Genomic DNA, 19,132 nt, shown 5'->3' on the forward strand with positions numbered 1-19,132 from the left:
ATGCAAAGCACATCTCCTTGCGGACATTTATATAATGCTATGCATTACGGACAGGGTCACTATTCAGACCAATTTGAACTTTATTGAGGTCTCTTCATTGGGAGCCAGACCCAGAGGTGATACCAAGGTTGAAGCAATGCAGAAGTCATATTTACCTATATGAGTTGCCAAAAGGTGTCACACCTTATTAATAAATTACTCTGGATTCGAGAACGATGTTGGAAGTTTTTCCCACTTGGTTAGACTATAAATTATATGCAGCGAAACTTGTTCAAAGCAGAATCGCAAGGGACCGAATATATTTTTCACATTCGTGGCACACTGGCTCTTGTAAGTAGGTGATACTTATAGACCTATGTTATAAAAATAATAGTAATAATAATAATAACACATTATTAAAGTACTATATTAATGCTCTATTACACTGCACATTACACGTTTCCAATATACAACTTATTGAGATTTCTTCCACAGATCCAACAAAGAAACTGTTTTCACTTTTTTGTGATCATGTCTTTTTGAATGCAGTCCTTAACTATATACAATAGTTCAAGAAGGCTGGAAGAGTTTGAAATCAATTGCAAACTGCATTACTTCAAACTGAAAAATCCTTTTCTCCACTGCTGCTTCTCCTCCTTCTTCCTCTTCCTCCTCCTCCATATCTTCGTTTTGTGTATTTCTTACCACTAGTAAAGTTGTAGCAGATTCAAAGCTATAATGTGTGGCTAGCTAGATGGTCATCATTCCGAACAAAGTTCGGAGTGATGACCATCATTTCTCTGTATCACAGGAAAGTTCTTTTCCCCGGCAGAGATTGGATATTGCAGCAATGTTTTCACTCGCCTCCTCCAAATTATCTGCCACATCATTTTTCCCAAATCCAGCTTTAGCAAAACTCTTTTTTACTGTTTCTGCTTTAATTTTCTTCACTGCCAACCTGATCTAATTTACAGCATCCAGAACCGATACAGATCTTGCTAATGCGTAAGAGCTATCGGCTTCTTCTACATTCGAAATCAAAGATTGCATCAGAAATCACCTGTAGTGCAATTTGAATGTGTAAATAACACCCATATCCATGGGCTGTAATACACTTGTTGCATTTTCTGGGAACCAGGCAATTTTCACATTTGAAAGTGTTGCCTTTGGGTGCAGGTAGCATTGTCAAGAAAAAAGATGACATTTCTGTTTTCCTTCTTCATTTTTGCATTAAACATGTTTAACCACTCTTCCATTGTAGCTGCAGTCATCCAAGCTTTCTTATTGCTTTTCCAAACCACTGGTAAATTATTAATTTTCAGGATCTTGAAACATCTTGGTTTTGCTGCTTTTCTAATCCTCAGAGGCTTTTCCATTTCTCCCACTATATTCCCACACAACAACACTTAAGTCTTTCTTTGGACATTTTGCCCCCGGTACACTTTTCTCCCTTAACTGAGAGTGATTTTGTTGTTAATGTCCGAAAAAACAATCCTGTTTCGTCCACATTGTGGTGAAATCAATTCTAGCAGTTTTGTTTTCCACTCAATCACTAAACTTTCATCCACATCTTTAAATTCCCCGCAGACTTCGTTCCACACAATATTGTGCCTCTTCTTAAAACTATCCAACCATCCTGTAGATGCCTTAAACTGATCATTCCCAAGAGATTTGGCTACTGCAAGAGCTTCACTTTGAACCATTGGACCGGATATGTGAATGTTTTTTGATCTTGCATTCGTGAAACCACTCCCACACTACCTCGTTGCCGGTTTCCTTTGCCTTCCCTCTTCATTCGACCGTTTCCTTGCAGTCACTCGTTCATTATTTTATCCTTTTGTTTAAGTGTGTTGTATACTTGCGTTTTGACACACTTAAACCACATCATTATTTCTTGTACCGAGAGTTTATCCTTTTCTTTAGCTTCAATGACTTTGACTTTTTCGGTTAGTGACAACACTATGTATGATTTAACCATGATGCAAAAAATGAACTGATCGGTTTGTTGAAATTCTGTTTACTGAAATGTTTGGACTTACCGGAAACTGACCAACATTAATTCTCAAACAAAACAGTAAAAGCAACACTAGTGTCAAAATCTAATAAATATAGGTGTATTTGTAAAACACTTTCAGCTTTATACAAGTAATTTTTAATAAATTCTTCAAATATTGCTTTCAATTTCCACTTTGGCAGATTCTGAATTATACAAAATAAATAACACTGTAATGCCTATTCCTCTGCCCGGGACTATATAATTTGTTCACGTTGAGCAAGTTTCCACCTTAGACAAGTTTTACTGTACTTAGTTTAATCCTTCATCCAAGTGTAAGCAAACAAAGTGTATGGAACCATGAATTGACCTGCCATCAGAAATTTGATTCTGTCAGTACCCTCCAATGCCAAGCTGTAATAAAGCAAGAGGAGGGGCCCCACGAAGTGCTAAACAGCTAAAAGTGAATTTTTAGCTTTGAATGTTAGTAAAACTGTATAAATGAACTAAATTTGATACCTATATTTGTTTTTCCAGTGAAAATATCACTGTCTATTCCATTTTGAAATATTTGCAAATTTGTCAAGTTTGTCATTTCCTCATTATGTCACATCTTGTATACTAAAAAGAGCAAATATTAATCAAAAATAAAAATGCTATATTACCTTCTTCATTATTTGTGACAATTATTGTACTATTATTCCTTTTCAAATAGGCATTCAAATTTAATTACAAAAAAAAAAAAAAACATGGATTTACAACAGCTGATGCAGTTTCTGTGAACACGAGTGTATATATAAATGTTTTACATGATATATAAGTAGGACTATAAGCAGTACCTGTGGTTCTTAAATGGCATTGATTTTTTTTTTTATTAATTGGTGCTGCAAAACAACAAAACAAAATACAAAAAAACCTTACCACTGCTGACTGAATAGACAATGCATCACAATGAGGAAGACTCGAAAGAGGACCTTGTTTTGGTTGATAATCTTGCAAAGATTTATATACAGACCCAAGACCTATTTGACTTATAATGTGAGACACCTGTTCACTGATTACAGTATCTAAATGTGCATCCATCTATAAAATAAATATCTTAAAGTGAAATTTTAATAGATGAAATTTTGAACTCTGAAATTATGTTAAGACTAATCTAAGTTATTATTATTATTATTTTTTTTTTTTTTGTTTATATACCAATAGCCTTTATGCTGGAGTATTTGAGCTCTCTTTAGACATTTTCATGTCTAAAGAGAGCTCAAATGTATGAAGACTATGAATGTGTTTTATAAAAAGCAGCATATATTATATAAATTAAAAACTAGTTTTATGCTGAGGAAATATCATAATTTTCTTTTAATTTCAATATCCAGGCGGCTTATAAATACATTTTTCTTAAATAATTTATTACATTAAAAAAAATAAAACTGTCCAGAGGGTTTAAAATGCTCAAGGACAGTATATTATTATTATTCGTGACACCTCCAAGGAGTCCGAAGACTCATCGCAGGAGGACACCTATTGTACAACTCTCTGTCTCCACTACTACACAGAACCTCTACTACCAATCACCTACATCAACGGCATCTACTGCCCACCACCACCACCAAAGCTAGTATTTTTTGTCTGTATGCGAAGAATACAGATTCTTCGTATTTGAAGAATCTGTATTCTTCAAATACGAAGAATCTTTTGAAGCGCCGATTTGTCTGTATGCGAGAAAACTCGAGTTTCCGGGAGGAAGAACCCTGCTATCTCCGTATGAGATCGGTGAACTAACCTACAATCGAAAAAGTCCATATAAAGATTCCTTTCATCATGATGGGGAGGAATCTGTATATGGATCTTTATTGATATATATATATATACTGAAATGAAATTAAAAAATAAAATAAAATAAGGCTGAAGATCTTCATTAATCTCCTCATGCCTGAGGACTCGTGACCCTGGCAACAATGTTTCTCCATCTGCTTCTATCTCTTGACATGCTAGTTGCTTCTTCCAAGGAAAATCCTGCGATCCTTTGGATTTGATCTATCCATCTTGCTCTTCCTTTACTGCATTTTTCTCCTACTTTTTCCTTGCATTATTTCCTTCTCGATGTTATCACCATCTCGTCGTGATATATGAAAATAATACTGAAGTATCTTCTTGATGACTATGTCACTCAATCTGTTTTTGATATTTAACTGATTGAGAATACTGACATTGGTTCTTTTATCCATCTATGAGACATTCAACATCCTTCTCCAGCACCACATTTCAAAGCTATCAAGTGTCATCCTCCTCTTTGTTTCTCTTACCAAGTGTCTATGATTCTGCAGCATAGAGAATAATTGAGAAAACAAGGGTATTCGCTAGTTTATATATGGTAGTGTTAGAAATATTTCTCTCTAATCTATAAAATATAGTAACACCTACAACTAAAAGAAAAAGATGTATATTAATGAGCAATATCAAAACTGGAGAAAGGTTATATCAAAATGAATTCTGAATGGATTCAGAGTTAAGATGGCTTTTGTTTATCAGTGAGATCTCTGAAGTGAAGAGTGTAGGAAACCAAAGGTTTTATTTATTTCTTCTTCTTCTTTTTTTTTTGGTGGGGGGGAGGCATACTTGAGGCAAAAGGGTAGGAGAAAAATCAAATGATTATACTTGGATTCTGAAACTCAGTTGGATAGCCAGCACAAAGTGTGAGAGAAGCAGTGAGCCAAAAAGGGGAGCATTTATACTTTGTACATATTAATATTGAAAGCATCAGGAAGGTAGGATAAGGAGTTTTGGTATTGGTTAATTCAATTTGACCAACAGTATTAGTAAGACTTCATTGAGCAGGACAATATAATATATAATTGTAAGGTTAGATCTGATGCAAACAGCACAGTATTTTCAAATAGGATATAGGAAAGAATGAGAGGAGGGATTTTACAAATGGTAGCAAAAAAAGTAGCTAAAATCAGGAGTTCAGCTGATGCCAACAGGAATATATATATATATATATATATATATATATATATATATATATATATATATATATATATATATATATATATATATATACATACACATTCATATTTGTTAAATTAGGGACACAAAACACACGTGTTGAAAAGATTATTTTACTGATTAATAATAACTTTACGTTTCGACCCCTGTATTGAAGTCATCTTCAGAAAGATACATTCAGAAGTATAATAACAAGCTACATGTTGATGCACTCTATACAAGTAAATTACATCTACGTTGTTAACTAATCTTTTTTCTTAGCCTGCCCTCTAGTGGAAAAAAAAAATTAAATAAATAAATAAATAAATAAAATAAAAATAAAAACTACAACAAATCTGATACAAAAAGATGAATAAGGTTACACGGCTGATCACCGTGTAACCTTAAAAGAAAGAGTATATATATATATATATAGTTTTATGAAAAATTTAATAACTAGAACCGAGATTTAAGTAAAAAGGTTTTAATATAAAAACACTACTAGTTTCGGCCTGTAACAGCCTTCTTCAGGTGACATTATAAAAGAAAGAAAAAACACTAAACATTGAAGGTTAAAAGACTATGAACAACATAGACAGTCTCTATACATAATTAGCATGAAAACATTGTAGTTGTATTTGAAGCTGTTCTTTCGTTTGTTGCATTGTTGGGAGAGTGCGTGCTTGCAGCCTCACGTGAATGCCAGTACATGATTACAGCTGAATGACTATCTGGGAGGTTGTAGCTCAAGATGTTATTTAGATGAACAGGATTGAAGATGATTTCTCTAGATTCCATGATTTTTCTCTCTATTTCGTCACTGCAACGGAAGATGTTAGTAGATTATTCCCAGCAGACTTTGTGACTTTGGTTTTTATCATTAGGATTAGCTGAGAAAAGGATATGACTTGATAATGCGCTCGCTCTCTGTCTCTTGTAAGTAATGTCCCTCATGTGTTCTTCCATATGCAATTCCACAGATTTGTCTGTCTGCCCAAAATAAGGAATATCACAATCACACAATATTTTATATACACCAGGGTATTTGAGTTGATGATGACAAGGTTATGGGTGGCTAATTAAGAAACGGATCTTTGGAAGTGGAGTGAACAATGTTCTGATATTGTATTTTCTTAGAACTTTTGCTAATTTATGTGAAACAGTACTTATATAAGGAATAGATATATTGCCTTTGAATCTATTTGTATCTTCTGAGTGATGTCTAGGAGGATTAAGAAGGAATTTTTCAATGATTTTCTTGGAATATCCATTAACTTCAAAAGAAGTTTTCAGATGGTTTATTTCTGTAAGAAGTTCATTTGGGTCATCAAGAAGAGAACGGGCTCTATGTCCCAATGTGGAAATTATTCCAAACTTATGAGGAGGGAAATGATGGGACTGACTGTGCAGATATCTCTTGGTATGTGTGGGCTTTCTATATATCGATATTTTGAGTTTACCAGAACAGCGAGTCAGTTTGACATCAAGAAAAGGCAAGGAATTATCCGTTTCAAGCTCGGCAGTAAACTTAATACTTTGCTGTCAGCTACTGAGATATCTGTGAAGTTTTAACTGAGGCTCGGCTGTTGCTGTCACCCACGGTCTGCATGGTGGGGTAATGAATGGCAATGCTGTAGCCTGTGAACTTAACTGAGGCACAGCTGTTGCTGTTACCCTTCCAGATGAGCAAATGAGCGCTTCTGAGTTTCTGATCCTGCAGGTGGCTCATTATTGGGTGATCCGGGGGATTTTACGAGTTTTGGGAATGGTATCCCCGCACTTAAACAAAGGGAAACCGGTCTGGGTAGTGGCCCTTCCCTTAATGCATACCAGTATACATGTCTTACTAAATCACTTAAGGAATTTACAATGCAGATACAAATATAAATTAAATTACACTTTAATAAATATTTCCAATTTTTCGGCAACGTCACATTGCCATCTTCAAAAGGAAATTCAAGCACTGTTTTATTTCACAAAAAGCTCTCCGTATTTATAATCACGGCAGCTACGCTTTGCTTTAGGAACAAATCGCTGCCATGCAGTTTGTCTTAGTGGACATTAACAAAACTATTCGTGCTTTTGAAGAAGAGCTTTCGTGCACTTTAAATCATGAGCTTTGGTCAATTTTACATAACATCTCGTATACCGCTGCGGACAAAGAATTTGAAAAAATACGAGGTCGACAGATGAAAAAATTCGAAAAATTAAAAAAGAACTCGACCGTCAATCCAAAACTTCTTACCAACACCGTAATCAACCTTTCCTCAGTCACCCTGAAACCTGAAGAACTCAACGCGCTTTCACGTGGCCACAACTTTGCCATTACTCCCAGAAAAATACCTAGTGAGGATATTATGATCCAGATCAAACGTGGAATCTATCACCTTCCAAATCAAATCGCCAACAGTGTTAAACCGGATGTAACCTGTGTCCTCTCCAAAGCAAGACCACCAAAAACCAAGATATCCAACAAGGAATATAAAACTCTGCAGGAAATGGGGAATAACAAAGAACTAGTTATCACCAAAGTGGATAAGGGAAATGCAACTGTAGTACTTAACCAAAAGGACTACACAGGTAAGCTTAATGCTCTTCTATTAGATCAGGCTACTTATCTCCCTATCGAATACAATCCCACCAACTCACAAATCAGAAAACTTCACAGGCTCCTTAAGTAAGTCACTTCTTGGCCTTTAGAAGTTACCAACAGATTAAAGCCATTTAACTCTATACCCCCCCCCCCCCCCCGTAGTTATGGACTCCCAAAAATACATAAAGAAAATGTGCATTACGTCCTATAGTGGATGGCATTGGTTCCCCCACATACAAATTAGCTAAACATTTGGCCAAAGCGCTCACACACTATACTGGCAACACACCATCACAGATAAAAAACTCAGCCCACTTCAAAGCCAGCATAGAAAACCTTACACTCCAACATACTGACATAATGGTCAACTTTGACGTCTCCTCCTTATTCACAAATGTCCCACTCAAGGAAACTTTAGAGCTAATCCAAGCTAAATTTTCTCCCAATATTATTATTATTCCTGACACCTCCAAGGAGTCTGAAGACTCATCGCAGGAGGACACCTACAGCTGTCTCTCAACCACTACACCGAACCTCTACTACGAATCATCTCCATCAATGCCATCTACTGGCCACCACAACTAGTATTTTTTGTCTGTAAATTGCGTGTGTTCTGAAGGGCCAATTTGTCGGGATGAAAAACCTGAGTTTCCGGGAGAAAAAACCGTGCTACCTCCGTATGAGATTGACTAACTCACCTTCTATTGAAATCGTGCAGATAAAGATTCCTCCCATCGCGACGAGAATCGAACTTAGGATATCTCAGCCCTATTTCAGTTCACAATGAACTTAGGCTATTTCGTTTGGCAGGGAAAATTCTACAAACAAATAGAGGGGACAGCCATGGGTTCACCACTCTCCCCACCCTTGGCCAATTTCTTTATGGAGACCTTTGAAGAAAAAGCCTTAGCCACTGCCCCACAAAAACCAACCATATGGCTTCGCTATGTTGATGATGTGTTCGCTATTTGGCCACATGGCTCTGATACACTCCTCTCCTTCTTAACACACTTAAACAACCAACACCCCAGAATCAAGTTCACCATAGAAAAAGAGGAAAACAACAGCCTCCCTTTCCTAGACACAATAGTCACCCGCCAACCTTGGTTTTCTCAGTTTATAGAAAACCCACCCATACAGACAGGTACATTCAACAACAATCCCCTCCCCTCAAAACAATATGGAGTGGTGAAAACACTATACAACAGGGCTTAACTAATCTGTTCTAACGACATGGCCCTAAACACTGAACTAAATCACATCCTCAACACTTTCTCAGCCAATGGCTAACCCCCCCCCCAAAAAAAAAAAAAAATTGAAACCTACAAACCACAATGCCCCTCAACAACAAGGATTACTCTAAATCCATCACCATTCCCTACAGCCGAGGCACCTCGGAAAAAATTACCAAAATCTTAAAAAAACATGACTTAACCTCCTGTTACAGACCATACAGAAATTTGGCATCCCTTATCCGCTCCACTAAAGACCAACCACTTCCCCTAGACCTACCTGGTGTATACCACGTCCCTTACAGCTGTAAACTGTCTTACTTTGGCAGGACAGCGAATATCAGAATTTCAAAACACAAGGACTACATCCGTTTTCACAAGTACAGCCATTCTGGTCATGCAGACCATGCTCTGGATACATGCCACAGAATACGGTGGAATAAAGCTACAGTAATACACCGTAGCAAATACAAATTCGAAAGACTATTCAGGGAATCAGCCTCAGCGCTAAGCAACTCTCCAAACCTCAACAAATTTGGTTGTATAAGACTGCCCCAAATTTGGGAGGCTTACATCAGCAGACCTTCAGCCCAACGGTCAAGAACACCTACTTATCCTGCTAGGGGGCACCATCAGGACTTTTAGGAGAACAATAGCTTCATCACTTCATTCTCAGTTACTGTGTTGTAGTGCCTACGTGCCTTTTTTGTAAGTTCCTTTTGAAGATGGCAATGTGACGTTGCCGAAATATCAGAAATATTTATTAAAGTGTAATTTAATTTATATTCGTATCTATGTTGTCAATTCCTTAAGTGATTTAGTAATGCATAGCTAACGTATAAGCCTTCTACGAGAAGTATACATGTCTGCAAGGAGATGTGCTTTGCATTATGGGAGATACTGAGACAAGCATTGATAACAGCTTGGTCCACCTTTGCTCAGAGTTGGATCAAGCTGTTATCAATGCTTGTCTCAGTTCTGAAGATATTTTCAGGTGCAAACTTTGTTTGCTTACACTTGGATAAAGGATTAAACTAATTATTACTTAATAAATTTAGTTTAATCCTTTATCCTTTATCCAAGTGTGAGCAAACAAAGTTTGCGCCTGAAAGTATCTTCAGGACTGGGTTAAGGTGGTACACACCAGGGCAACTCGTTGCAAAGGTGGAGCAAGCTACCAGCACTCCTATCCTAGTATCTCCTATAATGCAAAACACATCTCCTTGCGGATATGTCTAATGTTATGCATTAAGGGAAGGGCTACTACCCAGACCGGTTTCGACCTTTATTGAGGTCTCTTCAGTGGGAGCCAGGCCCAAGTAGAGATATCAGGCAGAAGCATTAGCAGGTCATCTCCACCTATAGGAATTGCCAATTGGTGTGCCACCCTTTCTTATAAATTACTCTGGATTTAGAGAAAGATGTTGAAAGTTTATTTTCCACTTGGTTAGAGTATAATAAATTTAGTTTAATCCTTTATCCAAGTGTGAGAAAACAAAGTTTGCGCCTGAAAGTATCTTCAGGACTGGGTTAAGGTGGTACACACCAAGGATAGGAGATACTAGGATAGGAGTGCTGGTAGCTTGCTCCACCTTTGCAACGAGTTGCCCTGGTGTGTACCACCTTAACCCAGTCCTGAAGATACTTTCAGGCGCAAACTTTGTTTGCTCACACTTGGATAAAGGATTAAACTAAATTTATTATACTCTCACCAAGTGGAAAATAAACTTTCAACTTAATTATTACTTAAATAAAGACCCAATAGTCTTCACTTCGGCAATGTAACATTATTAAAATTCTGGGGATATTAAATCCCACACTGTTTCAAAACCAAATAAGAAACTCAAAGATCAGAATCAAAGAGTTTCATACAGAATATAGTAGAGTATAAAAGTATCAGCGGATACTAGCGTAAGCTAAAGCACGTAGTACATAGTACAAACTAGGGCAACTCGTAGCAATGATGGATAAAGCTCTGATCACTATTCTTAGTATTTCCCGTAATGTAAAACACATCTCCTAGGAGATGTATGATGTTATACATTATGAATTATGAAGGAAAGTCATTACCCAGACCGGTTTCAACAAGATGTTTTATCATTTCATAATGGATGTCATCAGGTCCTACTGCACTAGGGTGGGATTGTAGGAGAGCTCTTTTTAGTTCCTCCTTGACAAATGGCTGAAGAATGTTGGTAGAAAAATTAAGCCTTTGTTTCTCTTGCTGCTCTTTCAGTATTAAAAATTCCAGAGAATATGAAGCTGTTGCTGAGATTTTAGCAAAAGTTTCTCCCAAAGTATTCACAATAGATTTGGGATCAGCAAGAACACTTCCATTATAGTCTAAGGTGGACAAACAATATGTACTATATCTGCCTTTCATTTTCCGGATTTTATCCCATACAATTTTTGGACTGGTCATTTGATTAATTGATGTAGTAAATTGGACCCATGATTGTTTTTGACTCTGACGTCTCACAAAAGTGCTTTGGCTCAAGCATGCTTGAAAGTTATTAAATTTGATGTGGTGGGGTATCTACGAAATATGCTCCATGCTCTGTGTTGATCTTTTTAGGCTACATGACATTCTGGGTTCCACCAAGGCTTTGGATAGACTGGAAATCGAGATGATGTTTTTGGGATGGAGGTTGTTGCTGCCTGGACAATGCATTCTGTTATATATTTTACAGCTTCATTGATAAGTGTTTGACTGATGGCATCAGCATTAAATTTTGCAAGATGAGAGAAAGTGTTCCAGTCAGCCTGGTCCATTTTCCATATAGGCATCTGAGTGGGTGAACATGGTTCCTGTGAAGACATTGTACAAAGAACAGGAAAGTGATCACTTCCATATATGTTCTCTTCAACATCCCACATGAGCAGTGGAAGAATGGATGGAGAACAGATTGTAAGATCAATTGCAGAATATGAGCAGGTAGGCATATGGAAGAAAGTATTGAGTTTATTATTTAGAAGGGAAAGGTTATTATTATCAAGAATTTTTTCAATGATTCGACCTCATCTATTAGTGTTGGCACTACCCCATAGAGTATTGTGACCGTTAAAGTCACCCATCAAAAGTATGGGTTTAGGCAGTTGCGAGATAAGGTTATCAAGATCAATTTCATTTAACTCAGCATTTGGTGGTAAATAAATTGAACATAATGTAATAAGGAATCCCACAGAGAAGCGAATTTCTACCGCTTCTAGAGAAGTATTAAGTTGGACCTGATGGAAAGGAGTATGACTGCCCACTAAGATAGCTACTCCTCCATGAGCAGGACCATCTCCAGTTCTATCCTTATACACAACAGTGAAATTCCTAAAGGTACGGTCCTCATTGGGTCTTAAGTAAGTTTCCTGTAGACAGAAACAGAAAGGTTTGTGTTTCTGCAACAACATCTTGATATCGTCAACATTCTGGCGGATCCCACGACAATTCCATTGTAAACATTTTCCTATTGTTTTGATTTTATTGACTTGTCTGGTTTTCGAGAGGTTGAGGGCTTACCTTTGTCAGATTTATATTTATCCACTGTTTTAGGGAAGTATAGATGGCCAGTGTCCATCTCTTCCTCTGGTAGAGTGTTCAAAACATCAAATATGTTAGGGTCAGTTGGTATGCTTAGTTTGCTTTCAGTAGGTATAGAGGTATCCATTTTTTCTGTGCAAGTGTCTGGTGGTTTATCTTTGAGTGAAGTCTCTACAATAATTTTTAAAAAGTAAGGCCATAGGTCTTGTGATTAATGCGCTCAACAGAGAAGCACTTGCAATCGTAAATTTCAGGTATGGCGAAATTATCAAATGGTGGAATAAACATACGTGTTTGAGTTGCTGTTGGCACTTTTTTAATTGTTACTTTTTTAGCATAAGAGGATCGTAGAACAGGTGCAATGGTGGCTAGCTTTCTTTTTGCATCCTGATATTTTATGTTTTGTTCTGTTTTACTTTTTTGTATCTCTTTTTCATCTTTCCATTTCTGACATGCACGAGAGTATGCTGGATGATCTCCCTGACAGTTGACACATTTAGCTTTTTTATCACAGCAAGATTACAGGCAGTTTGGGCATGTCCATATCTTTGATATTTAAAGCATCTCAGTGGGTTAGGGATGTACATTCTAACAGGACAGCTGAGATACCCTGCTTTTACAGATGTCGGAGGCATAGTTGTATCAAAAGTAAGGATGATGTTCTTATACACTTTTCATTCTGTGGAGGGGTGGGGAGAAGTGATGGGCATTCCTGGAAGTTGAAAAAGAATGCAGCCAAAAAAGGGGTGGCAGCTTTCAGACACGAGAGATTTTCATGTATGAAGGATTTCCAATCAGCTGGTGCATAATCCTCCTGCTTACTCTAACAGGATGTATAAGTGGACAATGAATATAGCAGCATGCACAAGTATGTCGAAACCATACTCAGATTGCAGTCTGGACACTCCCCTATATGGAAGTTCTATGGACAAGTCCCTCAACTCAACTGCATACCCATGTTTCCTGCATTAATTCAACCATCAGAGATTACCAAGAAAATACTAGTGTCAGTGTGAATATAAAAAATCTCCCTTTCAAGAAAGCTACAAAAAATCATAAAATGCATAATATTTTGTTGATGATGTTTTTGCAACAAAAACCAAGAAATTTACAAGCAACTTTGTTGATTTATTGCAACAAAATTTTAACATCTGTTTGAAATATATAGATGTTATAATTTTGTCACAGTTTTATACTGTTATTATAATACTGTTATAATATGCTGAATGGTATACAATATTGGTTTCATTCTGCATCAAAATTATAACATCCAACCAACATCAGAGGCAGCAATGTAAACACAAATGATGTAGTGTTTATATGGAGTTATATGGAGCATTATCAATTATAACAACAGCATTTTTAGGGAAGTTTGGAATCAGTTTTTCTTCTGCCCACTTTTCGAAGATTGTAGAATTCATTTGCCCATGGTAATAATCTCCAGTAGTTGAATTAGCTTTGTAAAGTAAGTTTGAATTCGGTAAAAAACCCATTTCTCCACCCACACACAACATTATTATGTGCCATGAGGCATTTCCGGTTTGTAATACTCCACATTTTTCTTCAGATTGCCAACATTTTCCATAAGTTAAATCACTGTCAATCCATAATAGAAAGGGGGATGGTAAATCCCTTTATGTTTTTATAGCCGGGTACGAAACTCAGATCGAAATCCATAGAGTTCCGTGCCGAAAAAAACTATCGGCAAGCCCAAGTGTAAATGATCACTTGGGTAGTACAACACCAGGGCAACTCCATGCAAAGGTGGAGCAACTGTCAATCCAAGTTTCATCTAGATACACAATCAGTCTTTTCTCCCCCAGAAATGTCATGATGTTCTCAAATACTGTGTTCTAGATAAAACAATGTCACTTCGCTTCATGATAAGTTTCCTTTTATTCTGTGACTTTTTGAAACAAAATCCGATTTCATGATATATTTTCCTTAAAGTCTCTCTTTTCCATTTCGAGTTTTTTCATTTGAGCAGGTGACATTTCTTGCCACCTGCTCAAATGGCAGCTGAGTGATCCCCTTATTCACTAAGGCTACGTGTGTAGAGGCTAAGGCTGTTGAGAGTAACTTCTGCCCTTCCTTCTTTCCACCTAATATCATGGATTTATCATGGTAACATCATCCAAAGATAACGCAAACCACCACACCAAGGCAAATTACCTTCTACAATACCAGCATTCCTCTGATCTTATCCCAGAAAGACAGCAGAAAAATACTCCTTCTTGATACTAACAAGTCATCTGGTCTGATGGTATTCCTCCAGTTTTGCTCAAAACCTGAACCCCAGAATTAATATCCATTGTGTATAATTGTCATATTCATTTAGTATCTATCCAATTGCAATGAATCAAGCTTTTCTCCAGCTTACTCTAAAAAAGGGAGATCAAGTCAATGTACTGCCACTCCACTGCCTTCACCACACCACTGTCAAAAGTAATGGAGAAGATCATCAACAACAACAAGCATCTTCACTATTGGAAGACCAATCAGTAGACCTTCTTACCAATCCTTAAAGACATGCCACAGAATGATTTGAAGAAACTTATATATATATATATATATATATATATGTATATATATATATATACACACATACACACACTAATTTTTAGAATTTTTAATGTAGAACTATCATATCCTGTACACCCCTTGAGGGTGAATGTCAGGAATTTGATGATGTTGATGATCAACGTTTGTTTATTTTTACTTACCAGACTGCCACAATAATAGTTAATTGGTTTTATATTGAGAGATTTAAATTTCTTTGTTTGTTTCATGGTCCAACTTGGTATATCCAGTTGATTTTTTGAGATGTTTCTTTTCTGCTGTTTAAATTAATCTTTAACTTTTCTTTTTTATGGTCCATGTTACATTCAATATAATAAATAAAGCTGGTTTAAAGAGAACATTATATATACTCTGATTGTGGTGTGTTTGACAGTATTTATTTGTTCCAATATTTTAAAATCAATCACTATGTTACTTTTATTGTTTTTTTCTTTTGAAGTAATTATTCTTCTCTTTATACATTCTCATATTAAACTATTCTTAAATTTAAATTAATGATCTTATTGATTTTTGTAAATCATCTTCTAATGTAGCTAATACAATTTGATCATCTGCAAATAATAGTATATTTATGTTTAGTACAATTAGTCCTTAGATTTTGGACACCAGGGTATTATTATAATTATGTTAATTATTATTATTATATGGGTAACTCAATGGAGTCAGAAGACTCAGTGCAGGTGCTCCACACTAAACTGTATACACACAAAATACCTATCATACCTCTTCTTAACACGTTCGCTGCCACGCTACTTTTTCATGGTCTGTTCCCCTACGCCGAGCTGTTTTACTTCTTCAAGGTCAGTACGATAATCTCGTTACCGGAGGTAAACGACCTACGAGTATACTCGTAGTTGGCTTGTACAGAGCATATACGGTCTATGAGAATACACAGTTTTGAAGCTAGCCCCACAAGCCAAGCATTTTCACTTCTTCAAGGTCACTACAATAATCTCGTTCCCGGCGGTAAGCGTCCTACGAGTATACTCGTAGCTGGCTTGTGAAGCAGGATTACCCACTACGAGTATACTCGTAGTTGGCAGCGGACGTGTTAAACTCATTCACTTTCATAGTGCTTGCAACTAGTTCTGGCAATCCATTCCAATCATTCACTACTCTCCATGCAAAAAATCTAATCCACACACTTTCTTACACAACTTCCAGGGATGACTCCTAGTTCTCTATTCATCATGTATTGAAAAATTTCCTTTGTGTCAATCTTATAGGACCTAATTAACAACTTATAAGTTTCTATCATATCCCCTCTTTCCCACGTATCAAGTGAACTTTGCAACCTATATACCTTCAACCTATCCTCATGGGGAGAATTCCAAACCTGTCACCAGCTTCGTAATTTGTCTCTGGATCCTCTCCACTATCTTCTTGATCTTCAAGAAACGTAGGTGATCAAACCTGTGCACAGTAGTGAAGTAATCATTTTGCAAGATATCTATATCACCATTATCAACTATTGGTCTCCCCAGATTAGTATCATCAGCAAACAACGGAATACACCTCCCCTCCCCCCCCAGCCAAACACACACTTAAATCACTCCCTATTAATATACACAAGTTAAAGAGTGATGTCCCCAAAACACACCTTGAAGCACCCGACCAGTGACTTCCTTCTAGATTCTGCTCCTGCATAAACCTGTGTGATGCCTGTTTTTTAGACATCCACAGCACCAGCTTCTTATCCACTCCCGTTTGCTCCGATTTCTGTGATGTTTTCCCATGTGGTACTCTGTCAAATGCTTCTACAAAGTTCAGCATACGCGTGTAGAGGCTTAAGTGCTGTGAGGACATCATGTTGGAGGCTTAATGGATTTTTTACAACACTCAAAAAGAATTAAAGTAGAATTTAATACTTCCTATATTTTGTCCTAGTCACTAGGACATCTACGGGGATTACAAAAACAATTAATGTAACATATACACAAATAACAAACAATACTGAGCCCAACCACGTGAGTGACACTAAAGTCCTATCTAGGTAGAGCGCCCTCTAAGGGCAGTAGTAGGTGGCATGGAATGTAAGGTGGGAACTCTGGTGATGAGTGTTTCCCAAATCTTCGGAAGCTTAATCCAACCGTATTATAAGATCAGCTCCCTCCTCTCTCTCTGCCTGGAGTTTACAAAGTACCCTGTTCCTGTAAGCTGGCGTACTTTGGACAGACAGGAAGATCAGCATCCATCCGTCTAGAGGAACCCAAGTCTTACATCTTCAAACACAACTATGGCCATGGCTTGGCTGACCATGTTTTGGACACCACCCACAGGGTATCATGGAAGAAAACCACCATGCTCCACCACAGCAAATTCAAGAAAGAGAGACTTTTCTTAGAAGCAGCAGCAGCTCTCAAAAACCAACCAAATCTCAATAAATACGGTTGGATTAAGCTTCCGAAGATTTGGGAAACACTCATCACCAGAGTTCACACCTTACATTCCAGGCCACCTACTACTGCCCTTAGAGGGCGCTCTACCTAGATAGGACTTTAGTGTCACCCATGTGGTTGGGCTCAGTATTGTTTGTTATTTGTGTATATGTTACATTAATTGTTTTTGTAATTCCTGTAGATGTCCTAGTGACTAGGACAAAATATAGGAAGTATTAAATTCTACTTTAATTCTTTTTGAGTGTTGCAAAAAATCCATTAAGCCTCCAACATGATGTCCTCACAGTACTTAAGCCTCTACACACGTATTCTAATCATCCATGGAGAAGAATTAGCACGCAAATCCAAGCAATACAGTAAGTCAAAACTACGACTATCTAGGCAACTAAATAGGCTGGCCTTTTTAAAACGATGTTGGGATACAAGAGTGATACCAAACTGCGTTAAAATGAAGATCAATTTCCATTCCAAAAAAGCACTTCGTATATATATCCGTGCCAGCCGGGCATTACTCCGCGAGCAAATCGCCTCTACACGTGCTACCCTCGCAGTGACGAACGCCGCCATTGGCTCCTTACATTCAGAGCTCTCCACCGTTCTTAACCCTGAACTTTGGTCGATTCTCTCTGGCATTTCGTAAACTTCCGCACAGAGAGAATTCCAAAAAATAAAAAATAAACACATCAAGAAATATAGCAACCTTGTGAAAAACAAACCACAACCAAATTCAACTGCTCCAGACAGTAATAAACCTCTCTTCCAAAAGGCTCAATGACGATGCCATCAGCGCCCTTTGCCTCGGGCTGTAAATTTGCCGTTGCTCCGAAGGAAGTGGCAGTGCTTGATGTAATGGTGAACATCGAACGGGGAATCGGTCGCTTTCTGTCGGAGATAGCTAACAACATCAGACTTGACGTAGCCAACATCCTCGTGCATTCTTCGCCGCCAAAAAGTAATTTATCATATGCCCAACGCACGGCTCTCCTGAAACTACGTAAAAAAAAAATTATCGTCATCACCAGAGCGGATAAGGGTAATGCCACAGTCATTCTTAATACCAGTGAATACAATCGTAAAATGAACATTATCCTCCGCAATCGCGCTACCTACATCCCGCTAGAACACGACCCCACAAAAACACAAGTCAAGAAACTAAAAATCTTACTCAAAAAAGTATCTTCCTGGCCCCCTGACGTCACAAAAAAACTTAAACCTTTCCGCTCCCATCCCCCCCGAATATACGGTTTACCAAAAATCCACAAACCCAATTCCCCACTCAGGCCTATAGTAGATGCCACCAATGCACCTTGCTATAGACTATCTAAACAGCTGGCCAACTCTCTGATCCCCCTCACCGGAATGTCCCCTTCCTATATAAAAAACTCGATCCACTTTAAAGCCCTCACAGAAAATTTAACCTTGAATAAGACAGACATATTGGTAAGCTTTGATATCTCCTCTTTGTTTACCAATATTCCCTTAATTGACACCTTATCTCTCTCTTAGAAAACGTTTTTCCCTCTGACATCTTAGATCTCTTTTCCTTTGCCATTAACTCTGGGTATTTCTCTTGGAACAACAAAATCTACAAGCAGATAGAGGGAACTGCCATGGGTTCTCACCCCCCCTTGCCAATTTCTATATGGAAGATTTCGAAAAACGAGCCATAGACTCAGCCCCACTCAAACCTTCTATCTGTCTAAGATATGTAGATGATGTGTTCTCTATTTGGCCTCATGGCCTAGACACGTTAAACTCCTTCCTCAGTCATCTCAATAGTCTACATCCAAGAATCCAGTTCACTATGGAAAAGGAAAAGAACAATTGTTTACCCTT

General features: G+C 37.5%; 1 protein-coding gene across 4 annotated transcripts in view; it reads right to left on the reverse strand.

The window, feature by feature from the left end:
* Cog6 (conserved oligomeric Golgi complex subunit 6) overlaps positions 1 to 19,132 on the reverse strand; it is a 596,080-nt gene that overhangs the window by 139,803 nt on the left and 437,145 nt on the right. For all 4 annotated transcript variants that reach the window (XM_090403681.1, XM_090403680.1, XM_090403683.1 and 1 more), the window contains one exon: positions 2,894 to 3,055. In XM_090403681.1, coding sequence (XP_090259807.1) covers positions 2,894 to 3,055 — 162 coding nt within the window. The remainder of the gene's footprint in view (positions 1 to 2,893; positions 3,056 to 19,132) is intronic.

The sequence above is a fragment of the Typopeltis vanoorti genome, chromosome 14 (assembly GCF_054136105.1).
Source record: "Typopeltis vanoorti isolate ZY-2024b chromosome 14, IOZ_Tvanoo_1.0, whole genome shotgun sequence".
NCBI classification, from domain to species: domain Eukaryota; kingdom Metazoa; phylum Arthropoda; class Arachnida; order Uropygi; family Thelyphonidae; genus Typopeltis; species Typopeltis vanoorti.